Below are 26,022 nucleotides of genomic sequence, written 5' to 3' on the forward strand. Positions count from 1 at the left end.
TGACTGGTTAGAAATTTTATTATTTGCGAGGCAGTAAGTGCTCTTGAGAGCAGGCACAGTGCTGGGAACACTAGGCCCCTTCGGGACAAACCAGGGCCCTAAGGAAAGGGGCTTCGGCTTTGGCTTGAGGGAAGGCACATAACTGGGCCAGGCCCTGGCTGGGAGTATTCAGAAGCCAAGTGGGTTGCTGGTGACCACACCACCCCGCTCCACCAAGGCCTTGGAGATGCTTTTGAAGTTGCGGTAGAGCTCTTGCTGCCAGGGGTCAGACTGCAGGGCGGCCATGCCCTCTCGGATCCGAGCTGCAGCCTGAGGAGAGGGAAGGAGGGGTTGGGCCTGCACCTGTAGCCCTCACCTGAGCTTGGCAGCCCCGAGTCTCACCTCGATACACCAGGTGTCACAGAGCATTTTCTCATGCTGGGCTGTGGGGTGGCCCTCACTCAGAGATCTTGAGGCCCTGGCAGGAAGCAGGAGATGAAAATAAATCTGGGCCGGCTGGGATCCAGGCCCAGGCCCCCTGCGGCTCAGGCATTCCCTGCCTGCCTCCTCACCTCGAGAGAACCACCACCATGGCATAGAGGTCGATGGCCCCGTCTGCCAGCCGCTGCAGCAGAAACTGTTCATCTGTCGGGTAGGTGGGGGTGGGGGCCTTAGTCTCAAGGAGAGGAAAGGGAGGGGCGGAAGGGTGTAGAGCTCACTCACTGATAATCCCCTTCTTGTGTTTTATCAGCTTGGCCTCCACCACAGTGGCAAACTGCTCCAGAGCCTGTACTGCCTGAAGAGATTGGGACAGTGCAGGGCTCAGAGGGGCTGTCGGCTGCAGTCCCTGATGCAGGCTCTCCCGGACCCCTGGCCCCTTACCAGCTCGCCGCTCCGATTCAACTCCGGGTGGACAATTCCACTGAGACTCAGGCCGCTGCCCAGCCCTGCCCGCCTGAGAAGAAGAGGGAGAATGACTGGTTAGTTGCCATACACCACCCTGCCCTCCCCTGGCTCTGGCCCTAAGCCTACCGCCTCAGCTGTTTGCCTGCCTCTCCTAGCAGGAGGCCAGCATTCCCAAAGGGATTCTTTAGAGCACTGCCGAGCCCAGAGAGCTCCTTTCCTTTGTCCTATGGGGGAAGAGGGTCCAGCAGTCAGGACTCACTGTCCTCCCCACCTCTACCCCCACCCAATTCTCCCTCTTACCATACAGCCCTGCAGAGCCACAAACAGCCGAAGAATGTCATTTGTCCCCTCAAAGATCCGGAAGATGCGAAGATCTCGGAGCACACGCTCTACTCCAGGTTCCTAGCACAGGGCCACACAAATTATATGCCCCTGCTGAGATGTGCCTACCCACCCCTGGCCCAACTGAGGCTCTGCAGAAGACTGTGCTGTACCTTCATGAAGCCCATACCCCCCATGATTTGGATGCATTCATCTGTCACCTTCCAGGCTGCCTCCTAGGGACAAATAACAGATGAGACTGGTTTTGGGAGCTGAGCACCCAAACTGGACTCCCTCCCAGCATGCCTGGGACCTCACCGAGCCAAAGATTTTGCTGATGGCGGCCTCTATCTGGAAGTCCGTGGATCCCTGGTCCATGTTAGCACTCACCATGTAAGCCATGGACTGAGGTTGCATGGTTGGGACATGGGAAGGAAAATTACAAAGGACTTTGTCAGACTTGGTCTCATCATCCAGATCTCCAAGATAAGGGCTGACCTAGCTTGTCAGGTCAGGCAAATACTTGTTCTGGGTCAGTTCATCAGGCGCTTCCAGGTATTTGTTTTCTTAAAAGGGGTGGATGTAAGGGATGAGGTAGAATTAACTTCTGGTACTGCTGGCAGGCACCTGAGCAGAACATCATTGCTGTCTCCCTTCGCAGAAGCTGAGCTGACTATGCCTCCCCGCATCCCCTAGGGCATTGGTGTAAAGCTGGAGACCCACTGCCCCAGGTGCTGCTGGGGGTTGTAGTCTGACCCGACTGGGAAGAAAGCCCCAGGGCTCCAGGGAGAGGGGCTTGGGAGGCCCTCACCTCAGTTACATACTGCAGCATAACCATCCGTGCCAGCTTCTCCTGGATCAGCCCAAAGTTGTGAATTTTCTCCCCAAACTGGGTACGATTAGTGGCATGATCTACCTGGAAGAGGGTCCACGCATCCCGCTGTGGTTCAGTGTGGTTCTGCAGTCTCCCTAGGAGAGGGGCTGGGCTTGCACCAGAGGGATGGGTTTTGCATACAACCAGAGTTCAGTCTACGCTGGATGGATACCTAAGCTAGCAAGTCTGGGGCTGCTGGTAGGGGAGGAGTTTCTAGTGTAGGGAGTGCCTGCAAGTATCAGGGACACATGGCAAGGGGGACAGTGAGACTTCTGTTCGGGTTACCTAGGGACTCGGGCAGGGTACTCACCGCCTTAGCAATGATGCCTCTCATGGTACCTGCCAGGGCCGCAGCCATGCCAAACCTTCCATTGTTGAGGATGTGCATGGCGACCTTGAAGCCACTCCCAACCTCACCCAGCACGTTCTCCGATGGCACCCGTACTCCATCAAAGAACACCTCTGCTGTGTTTGAAGCCTTGATGCCCATCTTCTTCTCAGGGGGCCCACTGTGTCAGGGCAGTGTGGGAAAGCAGAGGTGTGTTCAACAGGTTGTCACTGGGGGAAAAACTGCTCCTTCGCTCCTTATGCACCAGGGAGGAATGACAACTCCTAGACCATTAGAGGGTACAGCCGCCACTTCCCCTCAGGCCCTGAGGGCTAAGGAGGCCTGGCTATATCCTATTTTGTGTTGGACTTGGTTGCTGGAGCCAAAACTGGCTCAGTTGCATACATATTAGTCCCAAAGGCCACATTCAGTCCACCTGCTTTGGCTTTTGCACACATCCCCAGGGTGACTTGCAACAGCCATCTGCCCAGGAGCACAGTCCTGCCCCTCAGTCCTAAGCTCCCCCAACCCAAATTCACTCACTGGGTAACGCCCCCGAAGCCCCTCTCCACCACAAAAGCTGTGATCTTCTCCTTCACGGCTCCTGTGGCTGGATCTGTAACTGGTGTCTTGGCAAAGACTGTGAAGATGTCTGCCAGGCCCCCATTACTGTGGAAGAATGAAGGGATATTCAGGGCATGGAAGACGGGGAGCAGTGGGGCCTGGAATTGGGCGGAGGAGAAGGGGAGAAATGGGAGGCAGATTGCCTGATCCAAAGCTTGCTTCCATTGAGAGTATAGTATTTTCCACAGGGGCTGGGCACAGCAGAGGTTCGGATGGAAGCTGCATCTGACCCGCTTGAGGACTCGGTTAGACAGAAAGCAGCCACAGTCTCCCCTGTTGGGGAGAGAGCTCCTTTACCCCAAGTTCTGATGAGCTTCAAAGTCCCCTTGGCCCACTTCCCCATCCCTCCAGCAGGCAGTTCCCCCTTAACACCTGGGAGTATCCAGTTTTCTTTTGCATGTCCCAACCAGCGCACTGTGATGCCTCCCCAGAACCCTCCTCCAACCGAAATGCCCAGCCATCTGATTAAGTGCCAACTGGCCTAATCTGTGCCAAGCCCAGTATACCTCCCAATTCCTGGGTCTCCTAGGGTTGCCTCACCAGATGCCAGTTTGGGGAGGTATTTTTCTTTCTGGGCCTTTGTGCCAAAGAGCAGGATGCCTTTGAAACCGATGCTCTGATGGGCCCCCAGGGTAATGCCCACGCCAAGGTCATGCATGCCCACGATCTCCACCAAACGGGCGTACTGGAGGGGAAGCAGGAATCTGGGGCTGTCACTGGCTGCAGGGGGACCTGACCTTAACAGGCGAGTGTGGGCAACAGGGCAGTTGCTGACCTAGGGCAGTACCTGACCTGGGCCATCCCCAGTGTGTGGAAAAGAAGGGTGTGCAAAGGGCACAGCAGAGAATGCTGGTCTGTCTTAGGTCTAGGTGGGAGGGTGACTTGCTACTAGTCTATTAGGCAATCCCCAACTTAGAGATTTGTAAGGACTTGGGAACCAGGGTGAGGCCCATGGCTCAGGCCTAGGGGACTGCATGTAAATTGTGTTACGTTTGGACAATTAACATCCATCCCACAGGCACCCAGGGCAGGTGCTTAGAAGAGACCTTAGCCGTAGTCTCTAGATCTATGGCAAAGGAGGTGAGTCTGCCAAGCTGGGGTATGGGATACTGGGATGTGGCGATAGGGTGCCCTCACCTGGGTGTTGCAAAGGCCCACACCACCCAGCTCACTGGGCACTTGCAGACCAAAGGCCCCCAGCTCCTTGAGGCCCTGCAAAGTGGTCTCCTCCACCATCTCCAGAGCGTCATTCTTGGCAGGATCGTTCACTTCCTGGGGAAGGCACAGGATCCCACATCCAGGCTCCTTTTGAGCTTAACATCTCCAGACACCCCACCAGGGACCAAGCCTCGAGTCATTCCTTACCTCGAAGAAACGGGACACAGGCTCCACCAGCTCTTTAAGAAACTGTGTCTGCTCTTCGTTGAGCACTGCAGAGGGTGAGGGACAGGCTAGTCAGGCCAGGCTGGCAGGGGAAACACCCTGGCCCCACTCAGCTCTGATTATCCCTTCCCTTACCGGACGGGTATGGGAACACCTGATTTGTAGTGAGCTGGCCTTTGAACATCCCCACAGCAAAGGACTTAGATTCCTGGGCAGAGAGAGGCGAGTTTCAGGCTCTGATTGGGGTGAGTCTGTCTCTGGCTAAGGTCTACCTGGCCTCGGGGCTACCTACCGCCTTGGCCGGTTTTTCCCTGGTCAGAGCGTCAGAGGGGTGGGAATCTGACTTGTCCAGAGCCAGCTGGGAAAAGAGACGGTTAGCAAGTCCAGGGAAGGGGCTTGCGCTGTGTCAAGGGGAGCACAGGCGAGAGCCGCGCGGGGAGGCGGCGCGAAGCGGTGACCTTTCCCCTAGTTTCGCCCTAGGGCACCCTGGCTTGCCCTTTCCCCTACTTTCGGCGACAGAGCAGTGGGCAGGTACCTGGTACCCAGAGGGAGATCCCTGCCGACGGCGGGAGGCGGGCGCCGAAGCGGACCACCGCTCCCACACCCCCTTACCAAGGCTGCCGTGACTTACCTGAGCGGCACTCCCGGCATAGGGACGCTGGGCAGGGCCGGGCCGGGGCTGCCCCAGGAGCGCCGTGAGCCGCGAGCTGTGGGGAGTGGGGGTTCAGTCCTGGCCCGGTGCCCAGGGCCGCTGCCCACCGTCCCTCTTGTCACACACAGACCTTCCGCCCCCGAGCCTCAGCAGCTGCCGCCCCAAGCTCGGGGCCATCCGAGCCGCCTGCATCTCCGAGTCTCTCCGGGCGCCGCTGGCTAGAGCTCTGACCCAGCTCTGGCGTCCTGCACGCCCAAGTCCTGGCGCCCCTAGCCCTGACTCATCGTCCACAGTGCACCGGGCGGCGGACGGTTGCGGGTCCCGGGGCATGCTGGGAGCTGTAGTTCCCTGGAGCCCGGCCCTCCGTTCCGCTGACTTAGAGGGATCTCCAAGCGTCGCTCGTCGCCCCCAAACTCCTTAATCCCGCCCGTCCGGACTAGAGTCTAGTCCTCCGACGGGGTGATGGGATAGGATGGGACGGAAGAGGAAGGGGCTTAAGTCACTGCAGCCAGAGGGATGGAGGTGGACTGATGGGAGGGCTTCTCCGGTGGAGTTAGAAGGGAGAAGTAGGGAAAGAGAAGTGTAAGGTAGATGGCAAAGGTAGAGACATGGAAAGACAGACTCTAGGGTTCCTGATGAAATCTATCTCGGCCAACACAAAAAGGAGGGTATGGTGGTGGGGGGCACACAAGCTAGGGTGTGAGTACCCTAAGTGTATTCTTCTGAGATGTAGGCCATTCACTAACTCTTGAAACAGCTACAGTTTCACAGTAGGAAGGCCCCCCCAGATTCACTGCCCGTCCCTTAATAAAGCCTCTGAGACCTTCCTGAACACTCCCTTTTGTCTCTGCCCTCTGTTCCTTCCAGAGACCATGTGCCCAGGCAGATGAATTCCTCCCGGGCCTGAGAGGAACTGCAGGAATTCTCCTGCCTCTTACACGTAAAACCCCAACTTCTCTAGCCCTAGGTCAGGAAGTCTCAAACAATTTCTACTCCTCTTTCTGCAATTCTCATTGGGGTGAGAGAAGGCCCAGGAGGAGAGAGAGCTGGGCTCAGCTACGTTTTGAGCTGCTGGAGCCCTCTGTGAGGAGGCCCTCTTTGCTGGCTTCTCAGGAGAATGTGGCTAAGTTCTGCCTGCCTATGGGAAGAGGGGGCCAGGGTGTGTGGAGCAAGATGGTGGTGGCGCTGGTGCCTTGGGACCTGGGGGAATGGGACAGCTGGTTGGTTCAGAGACGGCCTACTTTACTCACAGCTGGAATTTAGTGGGGAGAAGCAGCTCAACTCCAATCCTGGAGGATTAGGGAGATTAAAGTGAGAGAAGAGAGAGATGTCCCAGAGACCAAGAGGTGAAAAACAGGGCTCCTTGTGGAGGGGAGGCCTAGGAGCGAAGTGGGGGGCTGGGGCTCGGAGATCCTTCTCCCCAAATCTTTCCACAGGGGCTGGGGTGAAGGACACAGGCTGGGGAGATGAAGTGACAGTGTGTTCGTCTTCCTGTGTTGGCCTCTTCCCTGTCCAAATTCTCCTTGCATCTCACTAGCTCCCAGGTCAGCACTCTGGCTCCTGGCACCCCCACTGCTGCGGTGGGCACCCCCCCTCCTTACAGTGCTGCATAGCGACCTCTTCCAGGCCTTGCTGGGTGAGTAGCCCATTTTCTGAGGGACCTGGGCCTCCAAGGGCCGTTACTGAACTTCGGGGGCTGTTTGGGAGCCTGGAGATCATTTGGTCCAAGCTGGAGCCCCATGCAGGGTCCTGCCTATGGTGTCCTCCATGAGTGTGGACCAGCCTTGGCTGAAAGGGCTCCTCCCTTGCCAGCCAGCCAGCCAGCAGCGGTGATGACAGAGGTGATGTGCCTGGAGAGGCCTGGGGTGGGGAGGTAACTCAGTTCTGTTCCTGTGACAGACATCCTGGACTGTTATGAGGCTTCCCTCTCAGAGAGTCAGGTAAGGAGGTGGGGGCGAGCGCCTAACTTCCTGAGGGGCAGGCAGGGCTGGAGGGGTGAGCCAAATATCGCTAATTGGGGGCCCTGATGACAAAAGCCTGAGTCGGTGGCCCAGGGACTTGGGGCACCGAGAATGCACTCTCTGTGGTCCTGTACCCACTCTTCCTTTCTTCCTCGTTTTCTTTGGCTGCCCCACTTTCAGCACTAAAGATTCTAGGGCTTAACTTTTTAGGTTTCCCCCTGAGAAACCTGAGGGAGAACTAGGCCCCCAGGGATTGCCTCCTGCAGCTCCTCCCTCACATCCGACCCCCTACCGCCTGCCGAGAGGCCTCCCTCCCATATTCAAATAACCGTGGGTGCTCCCAGCCCAACTATAGATGCTTCCTTCTCTAAGAAATGAAATCCAGCCTCATCGTCTTTGCTGTCATTGCTGGTGGCTGGCCAGGTCTCCATGTTTGCCTCAGGGCCTCTGTGCTTCTGCTTGTATCTCCTTTCCCATTATCCGGGTTCCTGCCAGCACGGAAGGAGTTAACTCTGCCAAGGCACCCCCCCCATTCTGGCTCCTAGCTCCCTCCCTCCCTCCCCCTGCTTCCTCTCTCCTCCTCTCTCCCCTTCCCTCTTCGGCTCCACGGCTCCCTCGGCCGCTGCCGTTTCCAACCCCCCCACCCCACTCCCCCGCCACGGCCCCTAGCCCCTGGCCGTTTGGCAAGACCCCCCCCTACCCCGGGGCTCCCCGAAATCCAGTTCCCCTCCCCCACCCCAGCTCATGCCCCAGCCCCCGAACTCCGGGGCTGCCAGCCCCCGGTGCCCCCGCCCCTCCTGAGAATCGGGGTGTGCTCCCCAAGCCCCCTCCCCTCCACTGGGGAGCCCCTTTTAGGGCCCCCTTCCCCTCCCTCCCACGCTCCCCTCCCCTTCCCTTCTCCAACCCCCTCCTTCCCCTCTCACCCCTCCCCCCATCCTGGCCCCCCCTGCAAAAGTGGGGTGCGGAGGGGGGAGGGGTGAGAACCCACGGAGGGGAGGAACGAAACTCCGATGAAGTCAGAGCCCCTTACCCGCCGCCGCGGCCAGGCCCCCCAACATGGACTGTCTCTGTATAGTGACAACCAAGGTAAGCATGATGGGGGGGCTATAAACTGGAGGGAGGGTATGAGTTTGTGGGGAGGGGTTAGTAGGCCTTATCTGGGACTGGCGCCCCTGGAGTGGCAGCATCAGAAGTAAGATGTATTTGGTGGTCTTAGTTTTGGGGTTCACATCTGAGAAAATGCTGGATTTGGCCACAGGTGCCCCCTGGAGTGATCCCTTTGTACCTGTAGGGAAATGGAAAATTTAGGATGTTCCATGGTTTGGGGGGCCTGGTGGGTTTGGGGGTTCATCAGCGCTGTTTGAGGGAGACTTATTTAAGGAGAAGCCTGGCTCATAAGGGAGTCCTGCTGGTGTATGTGGGAAGGTGGGCTATGTTGGGGGGGTTCCTCTTTCCTCCCCAGGGAAAAGCTGGCTTCCAAGGGCCTTGTCCAGTTTTGGGGGGCTCCTGGCATGGGGTAAAGGTTATTGGTTGTGAGTGCCTGACTGGTCTGGGGGTGTCAGCTGGCAGGCAAGGGGTGGGCCTTCAGACTCTAGAACAAGCATCTCGTGGTGGCTGCATTTAGGGATGCTCTCTCAATTTGAGGGAACTGTTAATTTAGGGTTCAGTCATATAGAATGGAGGTAGTTGGAAGTTGTCAGAGGGCTGGGGCCCTGGCATGGGATCACCTGAGGGAATGGACCAGGTGAGGCAAGGATTTGGGGGTACTCCCATAGGAGGCAGAAGATTGCAGCAGCCGAGCTTGCCAGCCCCTGAGGAGGAGGATGAGAGGCTTAGGGAGAGAGGGGATTTGAGGAGGGGGACCGGGTGGGTGGTGCACAATTTGGGGGTGGCCCAAAGGCAGGCGCCCAATGTCCCCATCTCCTCCCACACTGTATCTAGCCCTGATCAAGAGAGAGGGAGAAAAGCAGATTTGTGGACTGTTCCAGATACCCCTGAAGCTTGGGATCAAGGTGGGGGAGGACACCTGGATTTAAGGGTCCCTGAGGGCTTATGACCGAAGTTACTGAGGTTACTGGGGTGAAAAGGTGTAGGAGGAGGGCAGGGCTGGTAGCGATGGGGATCTGTGCAAGAGTGTCCCTCTGGTTGGAGCCTGGCAAAGGCAGGAGATCTCGGATGGAGCACAGGCGAGCTCTTGGTGGGATGCGGATACCTAGGCTCTGCTTGGAGACTCTGGGACTGGAGAGCTGGATGCCTGGTGTGTGGAGGGAGGCTTGGGCGGGTGGCAGGCAGCTGGGGGCTGGGGGGTGGGACAGGAAGTGGGGGCCGGGGGAGGCGGGGTCCGGGTGAGTCACAGGCTGGGGAGGGGGTTATATTTAGTGGGAACTGCAGCTTTTCATGGGAGGGAGCTGAGGACACACATGTTCCCTGCCACAAACTCACACATGTGTGTACACATGCATTGTGCATGTGTGAGGATGGTTGGAAGAGATTGGGGGCTGAGGACCTTTAAATCTGGAGCCCCCACCCTCTCTCCACCAGGGCGTCTTGCTTGTCCCTCATTCTGTGGATTTCGGGCTTTCTCCCAGGCTGCCTCTTCCCCACATCCCCTGTAGTTTCGGTGGATTTTTATGCCTCAGTTTCTCTGGCCTGGTTTCCTCTGCTCCCGCTGTTTCCTGCCCTTAGGCCTGTCACTTGGCCTTAGGCTCCCTGGCTGTGGTCCCCTATATTCCAGGTGTAAATAGAAAGCCCGCTGGAATGTGTGGGCTCTGCTTCCAACACGTGAACACACAAATGGGAGCGAGGGTGAGGGGCTTGCCAGCACTGGCAGCTATTCTGGGTGGGTGGGTGGCCTTATTCATTACCCACTCCAGACTCCTACTTCTTCCATGGAGCCCAGGGTTGAGCATCCCTGAAGGAAGGAGGCTTACAGAGCAGATCATGCATTTGGGGTTTACAGAGGCGTGGAGACCCAGGCTTGCCACATTCCTTGGCTGAAAAACTTGTCAGCCTCGGTATGGCGGGGACTCCAACTCCCATAAGGCCCCGAGGCACAAGATCCCTCAATGTTAGAGGGTTGCTGCCCATGGCGCTGTTGGGAGTTGTGGTTCATCTCTATCCAGGGCAGACAGCGGAGGGTAGCCCAAGAGGAGCCTGCAGGGGGCACATGGCTCCCGCTTCCCCAAATGCTGGATGGGGTAGGGAATGCTCAGGCTTTGCGGTCGTTGAGCTCCGCAGCTCTGCCTGAGTCTTCCATCTTTCATTGCCTATATTTAGACTCCTGCCGCAGTAATTTAAGGAACATTTATTGAAAGCCTACTACGTGCTAGGCCCTGTGTTGTGTGCAAACTCCACTCTACAGCGATCACTTTGTCTTTCTTGGTGCCTTTATCTCTGCCAGCATCTCTCGTCTCTGAGCATCCCTTTCTCCCACTCCGCCCCCGTCCCTCCCCCTTTCCCCGCGCTGCTGCCGCCGTTGCCATGGTAACCGGCGACGACTGAAGCTGCGTGGCGGACTGGAGGGCCGGGCGAGGGTGGCGGAGGGCGGAGCAGAACAAGTGGGGGTGGGGATACAGTGGGGGAAAGACTGAGGCTATTTGCCAGAACCCCAGGAGCGAAGCGGTTAAACCCTCCGGGTGGTCCTTATTGGGCAAAGCCGAGATGCCGGGGGCGGGGCAGTGTGGCCGACGGCCTCATTCATTGGCCGGCAGGGGCGTGGCGGAGGGACAGTGTGGGCGAGGCAGGGGGAGCAAACGGGCGGGAAGTGGACGGAGGCGTGGCCTCCCGGGCAGGTGGGCGGAGTCTGGCTTACTCTATCGAGGGAGGCAGCAACCCTCGGAAAGGGGAGGAACCTTGGGGCTGGGTTACCTGACCGAAATGAGGGCGGGGCTGATCTGGGATGGGCGTGGCGTGGCCCCCAGTGCGTAAAGGAGACAGGGTTTGAGGAGGTATTGTCCAAGTAGCTTCAGGGCGCGGGGGTCTTTGGAAAGGAGAATCCGGGGGTTGGGAAGTCTGACGTCTCAATTTTCCTAAGATGGAGGTCTGTTCAGATTTCATCAGAGCACCCCTCCTACCTCAGCTCTGTGTTCCCAGGAGACGGTTGCTAGGCGACAGCAAAGTCCTTGATTGCTGCGTTGCCAGGCAACAGAGAAACGGAAAATGGAGGGAAATGGGAAATGGGGGATGGGGAAGGGTCTTTATGGGCCATGGCGCCCACTGGTGGATAAGCAGGGTCTGCACGTTTTCTATTCTAGAAGGAATTTTGAGTCCAGCCTCTTCCGCACTGACTCCTTGGATCCTCTGGTGATCCAAGCCTTCCTACCAGATATGAAACTAGGACATTGGGGGTCATCTTGGGGGCGCATGTAACAGATGCCGATCAACGGGGTCAATCTCGCTTGGGTGAGAGTCTAGGGAAGTCGTCATTTCTACCATGTATGGGCATTTTATAGAAGTCAGCCGATTTGAGGAGACCCCTCACTGGGTTTTAAGAGCTAGAAGGGTGGGCGTTCAATGGGAGAATATTTGGAAGAGAGGCTTTCAGGTTAAGTTGTTTGGGAGAAAATGGAAATCTCTGAAGAGACCTGAAAGAGGCGGTTGGGACTGTTCTGGACGATTTGTGGGTCATTGCAAATTGCCGTCCCCTATCTTTGGTGTGTATTTTTTGAGGCCTGAGTGTGGAGAAGATATATTTGGGAGAAATCTTCCGACAAAGTTGGAATTCAGAATTGTGGAGGGGATGTTCTGGGCAGCCAGAAAAGGGTGTAATCTATGAACCCCAGGGGTAAAGAAAAGGAGAGGAGGTGCCGGGTGCGGTGGCTGACACCTGTAATCCCAGCACTTTGGGAGCCCGAGGCAGGCGGATCATGTGAGGTCACGAGTTCGAGACCAGCCTGGCCAACATGGCGAAACCCTGTCGCTACTAAAAATACAAAAAAATTGGCCGGGCGTGGTGACGGACGCCTGTAATGCCAGATATCCGGGAGGTTGAGGTAGGAGAATCACTCGAACCCGGGAGCCAGATGTTGCAGTAAGCCGAAATCGTGCCATTGCACTCCAGCCTGAGTGACAGAGCGAGAATCTGTCTCAAAAAAAAAAAAAAAAAAGAAAGAAAAGAAAAGGAAAAGGAAAATACTTTTAATTAATTAATTAATTTATTTATTTTTGAGACCGAGTCTCACGCTGTCGCCTAGGCTAGAGTGCGGTGGCATGATCTCGGCTCACTGCAATCTCTGCTGCCCAGGTTCAAGCGATTCTCCTGCCTCAGCCTCCCGAGTAGCTGGGATTACAGGCGCCTGCCACCGCGTCTGGCTAATTTTTGTAGTTTTAGTAGAGATGGGGTTTCACCATCTTGGCCTGGCTGGTCTTGAACTCCTGACCTCATAATCCAACCGCCTCGGCCTCCCAAAGTGCTGGGATTACAGGTGCGAGCCACCGTGCCCGCCCCAAAATTTTTTTTTAGAGATGGGATCTCACTATGTTGCCCAAGCTGGTGTTGAGCACCTGGCCTCCAGCGATCTTCCCGTCTAAATTTCTTTTTGTAAGAGTTTTGGAAAAAATTGACGAGATTGCTATTTAATTTGGAGGGTCTGCTTTAAAGTAGATTAAATATTTCCTGAAATTGGGTCCTGGTGTGGATTTGGAGACTGGCATATTAGGAAGTCATGAGTATCTTATTAGATTCGGGGGTTTGGACAGGGGATCCCCAACAAATTGGAGGACTTGTTATTTGGATGTTTATATTAGAGCAAGAGTACTATTTGCACTAATTGCAAGGTCCCTGTTAGTGGATTGGGAGATAGATGTGATATAGAAAGGGATGATTTAGCATATATTAATTTGGGGGGCCAACAAGGCTCTGTGGTTCCTTAAACTCTTGAAGAAACATGGGCTGCCTATCAGGTGGGGCTGGACTGCAGGGGAGAACTATGCTGGTTAGTGTAGGAGATGCCTTGGAATCTGAGGAGATGCTATCCACAGCACCGATCTTGCGGGGGTTTGGTGGGAGAGGCAGTGTAGATCCCTTGGGGGTTCTTGTGAGAGAAGTGCCGTTTGCTTCCCTGGACTCTGGGAGTCCAGTAGTGACGAGATGTCCAGTGAGGTTTTGGAATGGTTTGGGGTCTCGCGATGTTGGGGTTGGGGGATTAGATGGGATGGAATAAGGGGTCCCTGAGAACTAGAGAGATAAACTGGTGAATTTAAATCTGTCTCTATTTGTAGAGGGGTCGGAATAGAAGTATACTGTGGAAAGTGAAGTTCACAGAGAAACAGCGTGAACCAGGGAAGTTGGTGGCTAAGGGGGTCTCCCCTCACCCCTCTCTCTCCCAATGTGACGCTCTCCCTTACTGCGCAGGCGCCGTTCCCCCCCCCTCCGGCCGCAGCCTCCAGTTGCCGCGGCCGCCGCAGCCCCCGCCCCTCTGCCCCTCCCCCTCCCCCAACCCCGGGACCCTTGATATCCCACCCACCCCCTTCCCTCAGTCCCCCTCCCCTTCTCCATGTCGGCTCGGAACAGATTCGCCTCCATGTGTCTCTGCGTGGTACGTGCCGCGGTATGGGCTCCGGCCCCGCTCCCCTCTTCCCGGACCCCCGCAAATATCAGGGTGCAAGCTTCAAGCGTTGTCGTTCTTCCTTCTGCTTGGTGCGGGGTCTCTGGGTTGCAACTTCTCGCGGACAGGCGCCGTGGGTCGCCCCTCTTATCATTCACTTTGACTCACACCCCTATGTTTTGGGGGTGCAAGCCTCGGTTCCAGGTCATTCTGTGCAACTGGGGCTCCGGTGAGGAGGGGGCCAAAGGGGAAGGAACAACAGCGACTCCATCCGTGTCCCCCATTCCCCAGGCCTTTTACTTGTTTTAAGCCCTAATATTTTGGGGGTGCAGACATGTCCCAGTAGCATCTGAGTTGTCTGGGTTAGGGCCCTGAGTCCCAGTAGGATAAAGGGTGGGGGGGGGTCCTCCTTTCCCGTCCTGCTTTAGTTGCCCTGTAATCCAAGACTGAGAGGTACTGATCCCCCACCTCCCCAGCCCCCCAGTCTGCAGTTTCAGAATTACTCTCCCCCACCCCCGCCCCTCCAGACGTTTACCCCCGCCCCACTACATGTACGTCGAAAATTTCCAGAGACTGAACCTAGTCCCTAACCGCTTCCAGCCACATTCTGGAAAACCTGGTTCCCATTTCTTGTTCTGCATTTTCTCCATGTCGCCTCCCAATCCTGAGGAGCCTTTTCTTCAGTGCCAGACACCACCCTCCCTCCATGGGGGCGGGGCAGGGAGAGGTACTGGGGGCTCGCTGAGATAAAAGTTTACCTTCATTTCCTCCCTAGAATAAATGATGAAATGGCCCTCCTCACGTTTCCATTTTCTTTGGGTGCACGCTGACATTTCCTCCTCAGATTCAGGAATTTTCTCTCTGAGGTGGAGTGAAGATGGAGGGGCACTGGACTCAAATCCTCCTCCAGACTCCAAAACTTGGAGCTTTGGTCCTAATTTACCTTGCAAGGAATTGGAGGCCTTGTGAAGAAGAGTGGATAGTGGAGAGCGGCTTCCACCCCTTCCCCCAGGTCTCCTCAATTCTGGGGCTTGCCCCTCAGCTTGTGCACTGCCCAGGTAGAAGACCACCTTCTCAGGATGTGGAATGAACAGTCTCTGTTGGCTCATAGAACTCCTTTATTCAAGACAGCTCAGCCTTGGAGGAGGGCTATTTTGTGTGTTCTCCTATGTTCCTTCTCTACTTTTTGTGCCCATCGGATTGAAATCTGGAGTTCAGGATTCTCTCCAAGTCTGTGGCCCAGAGAATAGACTCCATCTTGCTGAGCCCCTGTTTTCCTTCTTTAAGACTCTTTAAATGTATCAGGGTGCTTCTTGATTCGAGTTGTCTCTGTGTTCTGGGTTTGAGAGTTTTCGTGCTGACAGGACCACTTCCCTTCTCCCATTCTTTTATTGTACCTTTACTCGACAGCCAAAGTTGTGTTATATTCTCAGCCTTGATTCATCATCCTTAACATTTTCAGAATCGTACTCTAGGATTGGCCATTGACCTTGATAAGCTTCCTCCCGTTTGATCTCGCAGCTGCTGCCCTCTAAGTATTAGGGCACTCTGAGCCTCTCAGAAACTTTTGGGAGGAAAATTCTGCTCTCTCTCTCTCTTTTTTGTTTTGGAGAAAGAGTCTCACTCTGTCGCCAGGCTAGAGTGCAGTGGCATGATCTCAGCTCACTGCAACCTCCGCTTCCCAGGTTCAAGCAATTCTCCTGCCTCAGCCTCCCGTGTAGCTGGGATTACAGCCATGCGCCACCACGCCCAGCTAATTTTTGTATTTTTAGTAGAGATGGGATTTCACCATGTTGGCCAGGCTGGTCTCTGACCTCAGGTGATGTACCCACCTCGGCATTATAGGCATCAGCCACTGCTCCTGGTCTCTCTCTCTTTTTGAGACAGGGTCTTACTGTGTCGCCCAGGCTGGAGTGCGGTGGTGTGATCGTGGCTCACTACAGCCTCCACCTCTTGGGCTCAAGCAATCCTGCCACCTCAGGCTCCTTAGTAGTTGAGACTACAGGCGTGCACCACCATGCCCGGCTACTTTTTGCATTTTTTGTAGACAGGGTTTCACTGTGTTGCTCAGGCTGGTCTCCAACTCCAACTCCTGGGCTCAAGCTGTCTGCCTGCCTCAGCCTCCCAAAGTGCTGGGATTACCGTGCCTTCTCTTTTTACCCATGTGTACTGGGCGGTGCATTCTGTCTTCTTCAGTCCCTGATACCTTCCCCTTCCTGAACCTGGAGCTTGGAGGGTCTGTCTCTGTGGAGGCCCGTTCCAGAGGAGAGGAGCAGGCGAGGGCAGAGGTGGACAGGGAAGGACCCAGGCAGAATCGCTCTCTTCTTCTGCTGTCTCCATCTGCCCTTTTCCTCCTTCTCTGGCCCCCAGTTAATCTCATTTTACTGTTGTCCTTATTAAGCTAGCACAGGAGGCCCTTGGGATGGCAGCTGATTAACTGGGCAGGGAGTCAGGGGTCGTGTTGGGCCTCTCACCCCAAAAGACCAGAGGGAGACCAGAAATTCACTCTGAGGCTCAGCATGCTACCCTCCTCCCCAACTAGGGAGGCTGGCACTCATTCTTGCCCCTGTCCTGAGCCCTGCTATCTCTGTTCTTCCCCTTCCTCCCCCAGCCCATGCCCTTATAGCATATCCGGATTAGCTGGCTGGGCTGTGGGCTGTTGTAGGGGTAGGGCCAGACTCCCGGGGCCCCTCTGTTGACTGCTTGGAAACAGGCTTAGCCTTGTCCTGTCTCGGGGGCTGATGCCAAGTACCTTCTGGTGGAAGGGGCTGACTTCAGTCCTTGCCTAAGGAGTGCAAGGTAAAGGAGAGCCAATTACCCTTGGGGTAGAGGCTGCAATGGGGAGACTGAGGCCATGGAGGTGGGGTGCGGGGAGGATGCCATGCAGAGTAGGAGCAGCCAGAGGGGTAGGAGAGGGGAAGCTAGAACAAGAGTGAGTCTGACATGGTGAGAGAAGCAAGGAAGTTGGGGACTGGATGTAGAGAATGGAGATGTGAGTGTTGGGGGCTAGAGCTCTGAGAAGCTGGAGGGACTCGAAGATGAAGGTGGCGGGGAAAGGGGTGAAGACACAGATGCCAGAGGGGCTATGCCCACCAGAAGGCCAGTGTCCCAGGATGTGAGGAGTAGGAGTTGGGGGATGGGATTGGGACCTGGGGATTGATGAGAGGTGCTGAGGCCCTGGCGGGAGAGGGGACTGTTGGGAGAGTGGAGGGAGGGGAGCCAGTGGGCTAGAGGAGAGGGAGGGGGAGGAGCTGGTCAGGCCCCAGGGCTTTCCGCACTGCACTGGCTGGGGGAAGAGGTGGCGGCCAGGGCGGCCAGCCTGGAGCCTGAGGCACTGGGCTGGCCCCAATGACACCTCCGTCCCCATCCCCAGAAATACCGCTACCAAGATGAAGACACGCCCCCTCTGGAGCACAGCCCGGCCCACCTCCCCAACCAGGTAAACGCCCCCGAGCTGGTGCACGTGGCGGAGAGGAACTTGTCCCACCTCGAGGCTGGCCACGGGGTCGTGGGCCACGCCCACCTCTCCCCCTTCAAGGTAGGAGACCCTGGTGGCCCCCTCCCCAGTGCGGCCCTCGGAGCCTCGGAGCTGCAGCAATCCCCAAGGGCCGGTAGGGTGAGAGAGAGCCGTGGGGAGGGAGATGCTGGGACTGGGGGCGGGGGTTTGGGGCTTGGGCTCCTGAGGTCTGGGGGAGGGGGCGTTTGGGGAGCTGGAAACACCTTGGTCCCACAGAGGAGAAACAGGCCAGGCCAATGGAAGTGGATGTAGAGCCCAAAGCAAGAATGTGTGTGTGTGCGCGTGCCTGTGCCTGTGTGCGTGTGCTGTGTGTGTCTGTGCCTGTGCATGTGTGCAGGCATGCGTGCTTGTGCGTGTGTGCGTGTGCTGTGTGTGTGTGTGCGCTATTTGTGTGCCTGTGCGTGCGCTGTATGCGTGTGTGTTGAGGTGTGTGCATCCCCCAGGAGGCCCCCACGCCTGGGACCTCTTCATTCCTTCACACCCCCAACCTCCATTTCCATTTTCTGTGTCCAGAGCTCTGTTCCAAGCGCCTGCTGCCCTCATTTGCTCTTGTCCCTTCCCTGCCTCCTCCCCCTACCTCCGCCTCTGGGCCTGGCTTGCCCTGTCCCCAAGTCTCCAGCCCTTTCCATCTGTCTGGCCTGAGACTTCACGTGGTGGGGCCTTGCTGCCTCGTCCCCTGCCCCAGCCTTTGCTCCACTCCTGAGCTCTCTCCCCGCTCTGCAGCCTTTCCTCCCTGCTGGCTGGCTGGCTGGCTCTTGATGCTGTCTCTCTCTTCCTCCCACGCATTCTCCTCTCCCTCTCCCTGATCCCCAGCTCAGGCCGCTGGGGCCTGATCAGTCCTTTCCCTCATCAGTCCTCTCCCTCTGTCAGCCAGCTCCCCTTTCCCATGTTCCCTCTTTCCTATTCATCTTCACCTTCTCTCTTTTCCTCCTCCCCTCTCTCATCCTCTTGGGTTCTCACCTCTGCCATATCTTCTTTCTGTCCCCCTCTGCCCCCTCCATCATCCCCCACCACCTGTTTCCCTTTCTGCTCTCTGCTCACAGCGTCCTCCTGTCTCCAGCCCCAGGAGGCCTGGTTTCTGGGGCCTTCCATTCTCCAGTCGACTTTCCATCTTCCCCTCCCTCCATCTCCTCTTCTGGGGACACAGGATGGGGAGGACTGGAGAGTACCAGGCAAGCTGTGAGATTGAGGGGACACCGGGGGGTCAGGGTGGGGATTCTAGGATGTTGTGGGATGCTCTGGGAAGGAGGAGGTTGCTGACATTTCACCAAGAAGATGGGGAGGAGGTCTCTGAGCCTAGGGAGTGGGCAAGCAGGTTCTGGAGTGAGAACTGGCAAGAGAGGAGTTGGGGGATAGGAAGGGTAAGAGGTCCTGGGTCAGGGGCTGGATAGGGATAAGACTGTGAGATCAGGGCAGTGAATGGAGCTGACAGAGCAAGGAAAGGAAGGCCCTGGAGACAGGGATGGTACAGAGTGTTTGTGCGAATTCTGTGGATGCTAGGAGTGAGGGAAAGAAGACTAGAGATGCTTTTTGCAAGGCAGGGCCATTAAATCCCTGAGCAGGGGGAAGAGGAGGTAGGGAGCCTGAGGGGTGGTAGTTAGTACAGAGCTGCTGTGGATCAGAGTTTAGGAGCAGAAGAGGGTGGAGGGAGGGAGTGTTGGAGGCCATAAGCATGGGGTGGAGGTCTCAGGACAAGACCTCACCTGGGGAACAGAAGAAGCCCCAATTTTCAGAAGAGACGGGAGTTGATTGAGAAGTGTAAGATTGTTACTGGAGAATAATCTTGAGGGTATGAAGGTAGGGTAAGGGAGAATAGTGATAAACTCTCTGGGGAATCAGAAATTGAGATGGAGTAGCTGGGTGGGGTGGCATGTGCCTGTAGCTACTCAGGAGGCTGAGGTGGGAGGACTGCTTGAGCCCAGGAGTTCAAGGCCGCAGTGAGATATGATCACACCACTGCGCTGCAGCCTGGGTGACACAGCGAGACCCTGTCTCGGGAAAAAAAGAAAAAAAGAAATTGGGATGGAGGATGAGGCCACGACATTGGTAAGGGATGGGGCTGGAGGGTGCGATAGGGCCAGGGAAGCGGATGGAGAATGGAGGCTGGGGTTGGAAGATGGATGTTGAAGGGCGAGACAGGGATGGAGATGGAGCGTGTGGGATGTGGGCAGAGATAGGGATGGGAAGCAAATGAATGTCGTAGTGGATGAAGGTGGGTGTGCTGGGAAGGAGGTTCCAGGATAGGGATGGGGATGGGGATTGAGGATGGGCTATGGGATGGAGGATGAACACGTGGATGAGATTTTGGCAGTCAGTGGCTGTTGGTTGGACAACAGCATTTGCTGAGATGTGAAGGGTTGGAGGGTGGTGTTAATAGATTTATGGGTGTGAAATCTATGATACAGCTTGAAAATGGTCGGTAGTTTGTAGGCTTGAGAAATAGCAGTAGGAGAGAGGAGGGACCCCTTTGGACAGGGAGAGCGGGAAGGAGACTGGGGAATCCTTGTGCTTGGGCGACTGCAAATACATGTTTCTTTAAGGAGGAAGTAGGTTGGGGACCCCGGAAGGAGGCTCTTGGCGGCCTCCCCCAATTGCCATAGAGACGTGGCTTCGGTTGCCCTGGCAATTGGGGAAGCCCCTAGGACTGGCCTAAAGCTGGCCCCGCCTGGGAGTCTAGAGACCAGGCGATTGACGTCAGGGACCTGGGCACGCCCCACTTTAACCCTTTCCCGAATGAAGTGGGGGGAGGGAGTAGATGAGCGGGATAGGACCCGGATGTCTTTCACCACTCCCCCTTCCTGACGTCCTTTGCACTGCGTAGGGTGAGGGGCGTAGGGGAGCGAGGAAGGCAGATTATTCAGGATGCGCTGCGCCCACAGACCTCTTCAGCCCGGCCTCCTCTCGGCCTGGCTAACGCGGGGCGGGGCCCAGGGCAGGAGAGGCGGGGCTAGCGGATCCCTTCTGCGCTCAGGAGTTTGGTCGGCCCCAGGCCACGCCCCACCCCCCTGTTGTCCTGACGACAGGGCCTCCTGGAGGTGGGTCTCCCCGGGTCTTGACTGGTCCGAGATACCGTTGCTAGGCAACACGGTCCCTAGAGGAAGGGGTGGATTGGACGGCTGGTTGGTGAGACCGAGGGAGGGGCCTGCAGCTGGGGGAACCCCGGATTCCCGGGGTGCAGGGTTTAGGGCAAATGTGTGTGAAGGTGAGGGGCAAGTCTAGGGGAGGGTTATGAAAATCTCTGGGTAGATATGGGGAGTTGGGGGGATGGGGCAGGAAGTGGGGACCAGGACCCGGTGGACATGATCCCTGGGGTGTCCGTGTGTAGCACATAAGGCATGTAACACCCTATGGTGTTACATCCGGTGAGAAGCTCCCTTCCCCCAAGCCTACCCCCCTCTCCCCACTCTTTGCCATCTGCTGCTCCCCTCTCCGTCTGGCTGTCTCCCTTCCCGCTTCTCCTACACCTCCTTCCACATGCAGGGGGCCCCGGGCTGGGCAGAGTTAGATCTGTGCGCGTGTGCATCTGTGCGTGTGTGTGCGCGTGCGCCTGTGCACGTGTGTGCGTGTGTGTGTGATGAGGATTGAGGCTGGGCCCTTGAGCAGCTCTCAGGGTGGCGGAGTGGGCTTGGCTAAGAGGCTGAAGGGTAGCCACACTGATGGGACTCTCCGTTACGGGCTCCCTCTCGAGTCAAGGCTCAGGCTGCTTTTTGTCTCTTGTTTCCCCAAACAGGCCAATTCTCCCCCAGTGATTGTCAACACAGATACCCTAGAAGCCCCAGGATATGTGAGTTGTTTAGATTTTGGGGCTGGGGCCATTGCAGAAGGAAGGAGGGAGTAAGGGAGGGCAGCAGATGACGGGCAGGTTGTCAGGCAGGAATGTCTGTCTCACTGCTTTTGTGTTTCTGTCCCGTGCTGGAGTTGCAGGTGAACGGGACCGAGGGGGAGATGGAATACGAGGAAATCACATTGGAAAGGGTGAGCAGGCTCCTCCATCGGCAGTCCCCTTGGCCTCCCGTCCGTACCTTTCTTTCTGCCCATGTGATCTGGGTGGCTAGCCCCTCACCCTGTCCCTTCCTGCTCGGGCTGCTCCAAGCCATTTCCCATCCCACTTGCCTTGCCAGACTTGGACAGTGAGGGGAGCTGACCCTCTTCCCCTCCTTCACCCAGGGTAACTCAGGTCTGGGCTTCAGCATCGCAGGTGGCACTGACAACCCACACATCGGTGACGACCCATCCATTTTCATCACCAAGATCATTCCTGGTGGGGCTGCGGCCCAGGATGGCCGCCTCAGGTGGGGAGAGGAGACAGGGGTTAGGATGCTTGGTCCCTGGAGAGGGAGGGCCAGGGCAGCAGGAAGCTCTTGGCTCAGGCCCACCTTGCTGCTCCCAGGGTCAACGACAGCATCCTGTTTGTAAATGAAGTGGACGTGCGTGAGGTGACCCACTCAGCGGCGGTGGAGGCCCTCAAAGAGGCAGGCTCCATCGTTCGCCTCTATGTCATGCGCCGGAAGCCCCCGGCTGAGAAGGTCATGGAGATCAAGCTCATCAAGGGGCCTAAAGGTAGTAACTCATTTTCTTCCCACCCCCATCCCAACTGTCCTGTGCCCCCAAGCCTGCTTCCTGGGCACTTGGGCACCCACATCTGGCCTCCCCTCCATCCAGGTCTTGGCTTCAGCATCGCAGGGGGCGTAGGGAACCAGCACATCCCAGGAGATAATAGCATCTATGTAACAAAGATCATCGAAGGGGGTGCTGCCCACAAGGATGGGAGGTTGCAGATTGGAGACAAGATCCTGGCGGTGAGGACCCCATCTAGCCCATTTTCTAGCCCAGATCTGGGTCTCACCTACTAGCCCTGGCAGGCCCAAGTTCATCACTTCACCCCAGTGCATCTGTCTTGGGCCATTTGTGGCTTTGTCGGAGCTTTGCTTTCCTTGACTCCAGGTCAACAGTGTGGGGCTAGAGGACGTCATGCATGAAGATGCTGTGGCAGCCCTGAAGAACACGTATGATGTTGTCTACCTAAAGGTGGCCAAGCCCAGCAATGCCTACCTGAGTGACAGCTATGCTCCCCCAGACATCACAACCTGTGAGAGCCCTTCAAACGCCAAAGCTCCCCATGACCCATCCCGTTTAACTCATGACATGCAGTCCCATGACATCCCTGTAGCTGTCCCTCTTCAGATATTCCCCATGAAATAGCCACAACCTCTGATCCTTGCTGTTGTTGGAGAAGAGATGGAAAATCAATTACCATAAAAGAACTAGAAAAGATCGTCAATGATCTCTGTCCTGGAAGGCACAAAGCCTGGTTGGTTTTATGGCTAATTTTGTGAAATTCTCAAAGAATAGATAATTCTTCTGCTCTTCCAGAGTATAGGAAAGGATAAAAGATTTCACATTTCATTTTATAAGGCCAGTTCAAATGGTCACAAGGATAACGTAAAATAAGGAGAGTATAGACCCGTTTTGCTTCTGAATAGAAATACGAGAGTTTACAATAATATAGTAGCAAAGCAAACATGGCAGCATATTAAGGGAATAACATAGGGTTTGTTTCAGAAAACTAAAGATGGCTCAATATTAGGAAATCTCTTAAAACGTTACGGGAGGCTAAGTGTGGTGGCTCATGCTTGTAATCCCAGCACTTGGGAGGCCAAAGTGGGAGGATTTGAGACCAGCCTAGGCAACACAGCGAGATCCTGTCTCTACAAAAAATTAAAAAAATTAGCACGTGCCTATACTCCTTGCTCCTTGTGAGGCTGAGGCTGGAGGATCGCTTGAGCCGAGAAGTTGGAAGCTGCAGTGAGCCAATGATTGCACCACTGCCCACCAGACTGGGTGACAGAGCGAGAGGAGAAAACGATATGATTATCTCAAATAGATGTGAAAAAGGCATTTGGTGAAATTCACCATCTCTTTTGGATGAAAACTTTTAGTAAACTAGGAACAGAGAAATTTTCCTTAAGATGGTGAAGACTAGTTATCAGGAACCAGTAACAAACATTTTATAATGATACAATTTTAGCAGTGTGTCCATTAACTTATTTTTAAATTTAATTTTAATTTTAATTTTTTTCTTGAAATGGAGTTTCTCTCTTGTTGCCGAGGCTGGAGTGCAGTGGTGTGATCTCGGCTGACTGCAACCTCTGCCTCCCAGGTTCAAGTGATTCTGCTGCCCCAGCCTCCCGAGTAGCTGGGATTACAGGTGCCCACCATGATGCCCGGCTAATTTTTGTAGTTTTAGTGGAGACACGGTTTCACCATGTTGGCCAGGCTGGTCTCGAATGCCTGACCTCAGGTGATCTGCCCTCCTTGGCCTCCCGAAGTGCTGAAATTACAGGCGTGAGCCACCGCTCCCGGCCTCCATTAACTTACAAAGAGGGCAGGGATGCCTCTTCCCACTGCTATTATTCTTCATTGCTTTAGAGCAGAGTTTCTCAATGTTACTTCTGACATTTTTGGACCCAATAACTATTCATTGTGGGGGGTTGTTCTGTGCCTTGTGGGATATTAAGCAGCATCCCTGGCCTCTGTCTATCAGATGACAATGGTACTCCTCCCCTCAGTCATAACAATAAAAAATGTTATGACAGAATTGCCCCAGCGAAATTATTGTGGTTGAGAATCACTGCTTTAGAGATTTCAGACAGTGTAACGAGACAAGAAGAATAGTTACATTTGGAAGGGAAAAACAAAGGTTATCTCTATTTGTAAATTATACTACTGTGCATCTAGATCAAAATCTAAGTGAATTAACTGAAAAAATATGGGAAGTTAAGAATGTGGCTATTTGTTGGCCGGGCGCGGTGGCTCATGCCTGTAATCCCAGAACTTTGAGAGGCCAAGGCGGGCGGATCACCTGAGGTCAGGAGTTTGAGAACAGCCTGGCCAACATGGAGAAACCTTGTCTCTACTAAAAATACAAAAACAAATTAGCTGGGTGTGGTGGCGAGTGCCTGTAATACCAGCTAATCCTGAGGCTGAGACAGGAGAATTGCTTGACCCTGGGAGGCAGAGGTTGTGGTGAGCCAAGATCGCGCCACTGCACTCCAGCCTGGGCGACAGAGCGAGACTCCATCTCAAAAAAAAAAAAAAAGGCTGGGTGCCGTGTCTCACTCCTGTAATCCCAACACTTTGGGAGGCCGAGGAGGGTGGATCATGAGGTCAGGAGTTCAAGACCAGCCTGACCAACATGGTGAAACCCCATCTCTACTAAAAACACAAAAATTAGCCGGGTGTGGTGTGCGTGCCTGTAATCGCAGCTACTTGGGAGGCTGAGGCAGAGAATTGCTTGAACCTGGGAGGTGGAAGTTGCAGCGAGCTGAGATCTCACCACTGCACTTCAGCCTGGGCAACAGAGTGAGACTCCATCTCAAAAAAAAAAAAAAAAAAAAACAAAACAGGCCAGGCATGGTGGCTCATGCCTGTAATCCCAGCACTTTGGGAGGCCGAGACAGGTGAATCACCTGAGGTTGGGAGTTCAAGACCAGCCTAACCAACATGGAGAAACCCCGTCTCTACTAAAAATACAAAATTAGCCGGACATGGTGGTGCATGCCTGTAATCCCAGCTACTCAGGAGGCTGAGGCAGGAGAATTGCTTGAACCTGGGAGGCGGAGGTTGCGGCTAGCTGAGATTGCGCCATTGCACTCCAGCCTGGCCAACAAGAGTGAAACTCTGTCTCAAAAAAAAAAAAAAAAAGGAATGTGGCTATTTGTAAGATAAATGACAGGAATTAGTAACTTCCCAGCAATAAGAAGATGTAGTGAATAAAAAGCCCCCTTTTGCCATAGAAAAAATTTCTATAAAATTATTAGAAATAGAAACTTGACAAGAAATGTAAGATTTGTATGAAGAAAATGACAAAACTTTACTGAAAGACATAAAACAAGACTGGAAGGGGTGAGGAGTCACACCGTGTCTCTGGATGGAAAAACTTAATATGCTAAAGATCTCAACCAGCTCCAAATTAATCTACATTCCATTCAATCCTAATCAGAATTTTAATGTTGTTTCCCCGCTGGGAACTTGGAAGGTTGATACTAAAGTTCGACTGGAAATATTTGTGTGGAAAAGCTAAGATATTTTGGAAAAGAATAATGAGGTGTGGCAGCCCCTACAAAATATGAAATAATACTATAAAACCATATTAAAATCACATGGTACTATTCCTAAATACCATAACCTACCAAAAGGAACCTGGGCTCCTTGGAAGAAGGGTCTTTTTGACACGGAGTCTCGCTCTGTCGCCCAGGCTGGAGTGCAGTGGCGCGATCTCGGCTCACTGCAAGCTCCGCCTCCTGGGTTCATGCCATTCTCCTGCCTCAGCCTCCCGAGTAGCTAGGACTACAGGCGCCCGCCACCACGCCTGGTTAATTTTTTTGTATATTTTAGTAGAGATGGGGTTTCACCGTGTTAGCCAGGATGGTCTCGATCTCCTGACCTCATGATCTGCCCACCTCGGCCTCCCAAAGTGCTGGGATTACAGGCCTGAGCCACCATGCCCAGCCAATTTAAAATCTTTGGCAATAAATGTATAAGATGAGCTTCTAACTTCTTTCATACTAGAGAACAAGGAAGGTATCCAAGACTAATAGGGTCTCAGCAAAGACACAGGATCCAAACTGAAGGGGCTTCTACTGGCCAGTGAAAACTCATTAAATATATTAAAATCTTTAAGGTCATAATAATACTTAAAAATATTTTGGCTGGGCGCAGTGGCTCACGCCTGTAATCTCAGCACTTTGGGAAGTCGAGGCAGGCGGATCACCTGAGGTCAGGAGTTTGAGACCAGCCTGCCCAACATGGCGAAACCCCGTCTCTACTAAAAATACAAAAAATTAGCCGGGCGTGGTGGTGGGCGCCTGTAATCCCAGCTGCTCGGGAGGTTGAGGTGGGAGAATCCCTTGAACCTGGGAGGGAGAGGTTG

At 54.9% G+C, this 26,022-nt stretch overlaps 2 protein-coding genes across 27 annotated transcripts in view; one reads left to right on the forward strand and one right to left on the reverse strand.

Moving 5' to 3' along the window:
- On the reverse strand, positions 1-5,397 carry ACADVL (acyl-CoA dehydrogenase very long chain). Of its 4 annotated transcripts, none has more exons than XM_055258594.2 (20): positions 5,198-5,397; positions 5,047-5,122; positions 4,708-4,773; positions 4,551-4,623; positions 4,398-4,462; positions 4,170-4,304; positions 3,573-3,717; positions 3,176-3,305; positions 2,952-3,077; positions 2,391-2,589; positions 2,018-2,122; positions 1,525-1,611; positions 1,380-1,442; positions 1,186-1,287; positions 1,012-1,109; positions 862-934; positions 703-775; positions 552-624; positions 382-457; positions 1-309 (listed from the first exon to the last, which is right to left on the reverse strand). In XM_055258594.2, the coding sequence occupies exons 1-20, from the start codon at positions 5,395-5,397 to the stop codon at positions 169-171; spliced, it is 2,106 nt and encodes a 701-aa protein (XP_055114569.2). In that variant the 3' UTR covers positions 1-168. The 4 variants fall into 4 exon arrangements, with proteins under 4 accessions (XP_055114569.2, XP_055114570.1, XP_055114571.2 ...); XM_055258595.2 differs by having other exon boundaries at positions 5,213-5,313; XM_055258596.2 differs by lacking the exon at positions 4,708-4,773.
- DLG4 (discs large MAGUK scaffold protein 4) overlaps positions 5,382-26,022 on the forward strand; it is a 30,350-nt gene continuing 9,709 nt past the window's right edge. The window contains exons 1-11 of one of the 23 annotated variants that reach the window (XM_063629554.1): positions 5,382-5,589; positions 6,320-6,413; positions 6,605-6,703; positions 6,967-7,007; positions 16,947-17,012; positions 20,821-20,874; positions 21,015-21,065; positions 21,258-21,382; positions 21,481-21,650; positions 21,753-21,889; positions 22,035-22,179. In XM_063629554.1, the coding sequence (XP_063485624.1) occupies positions 6,395-6,413; positions 6,605-6,703; positions 6,967-7,007; positions 16,947-17,012; positions 20,821-20,874; positions 21,015-21,065; positions 21,258-21,382; positions 21,481-21,650; positions 21,753-21,889; positions 22,035-22,179 (907 nt within the window). In that variant the 5' untranslated portion in view covers positions 5,382-5,589; positions 6,320-6,394. Of the gene's footprint in view, positions 5,590-5,727; positions 6,414-6,604; positions 6,704-6,966; positions 7,008-7,595; positions 8,115-13,544; positions 13,565-16,946; positions 17,112-17,496; positions 18,263-19,900; positions 20,126-20,220; positions 20,293-20,820; positions 20,875-21,005; positions 21,066-21,257; positions 21,383-21,480; positions 21,651-21,752; positions 21,890-22,034; positions 22,180-26,022 lie in introns of those variants that run through there. The other 22 variants (XM_055258581.2, XR_010118267.1, XM_055258574.2 and 19 more) reach the window with 22 other exon arrangements.

Source organism: Symphalangus syndactylus, chromosome 20 (assembly GCF_028878055.3).
Source record: "Symphalangus syndactylus isolate Jambi chromosome 20, NHGRI_mSymSyn1-v2.1_pri, whole genome shotgun sequence".
Taxonomy (NCBI): Eukaryota; Metazoa; Chordata; class Mammalia; order Primates; family Hylobatidae; genus Symphalangus; species Symphalangus syndactylus.

Coding starts and splice junctions, on each gene's coding strand:
- ACADVL (XM_055258594.2), bottom strand. CDS start 5,397: ATGCCCCGGGACCCGCAACCGTCCGCCGCCCGGTGCACTGTGGACGAT. Junction 3,306..3,572: donor CCTCCCCAAACTGGCATCTG/GTGAGGCAACCC, acceptor TCTCCCCAACAG/GGGAGACTGTGGCTGCTTTC. Junction 2,590..2,951: donor GGCTTCGGGGGCGTTACCCA/GTGAGTGAATTT, acceptor GCCCTGACACAG/TGGGCCCCCTGAGAAGAAGA.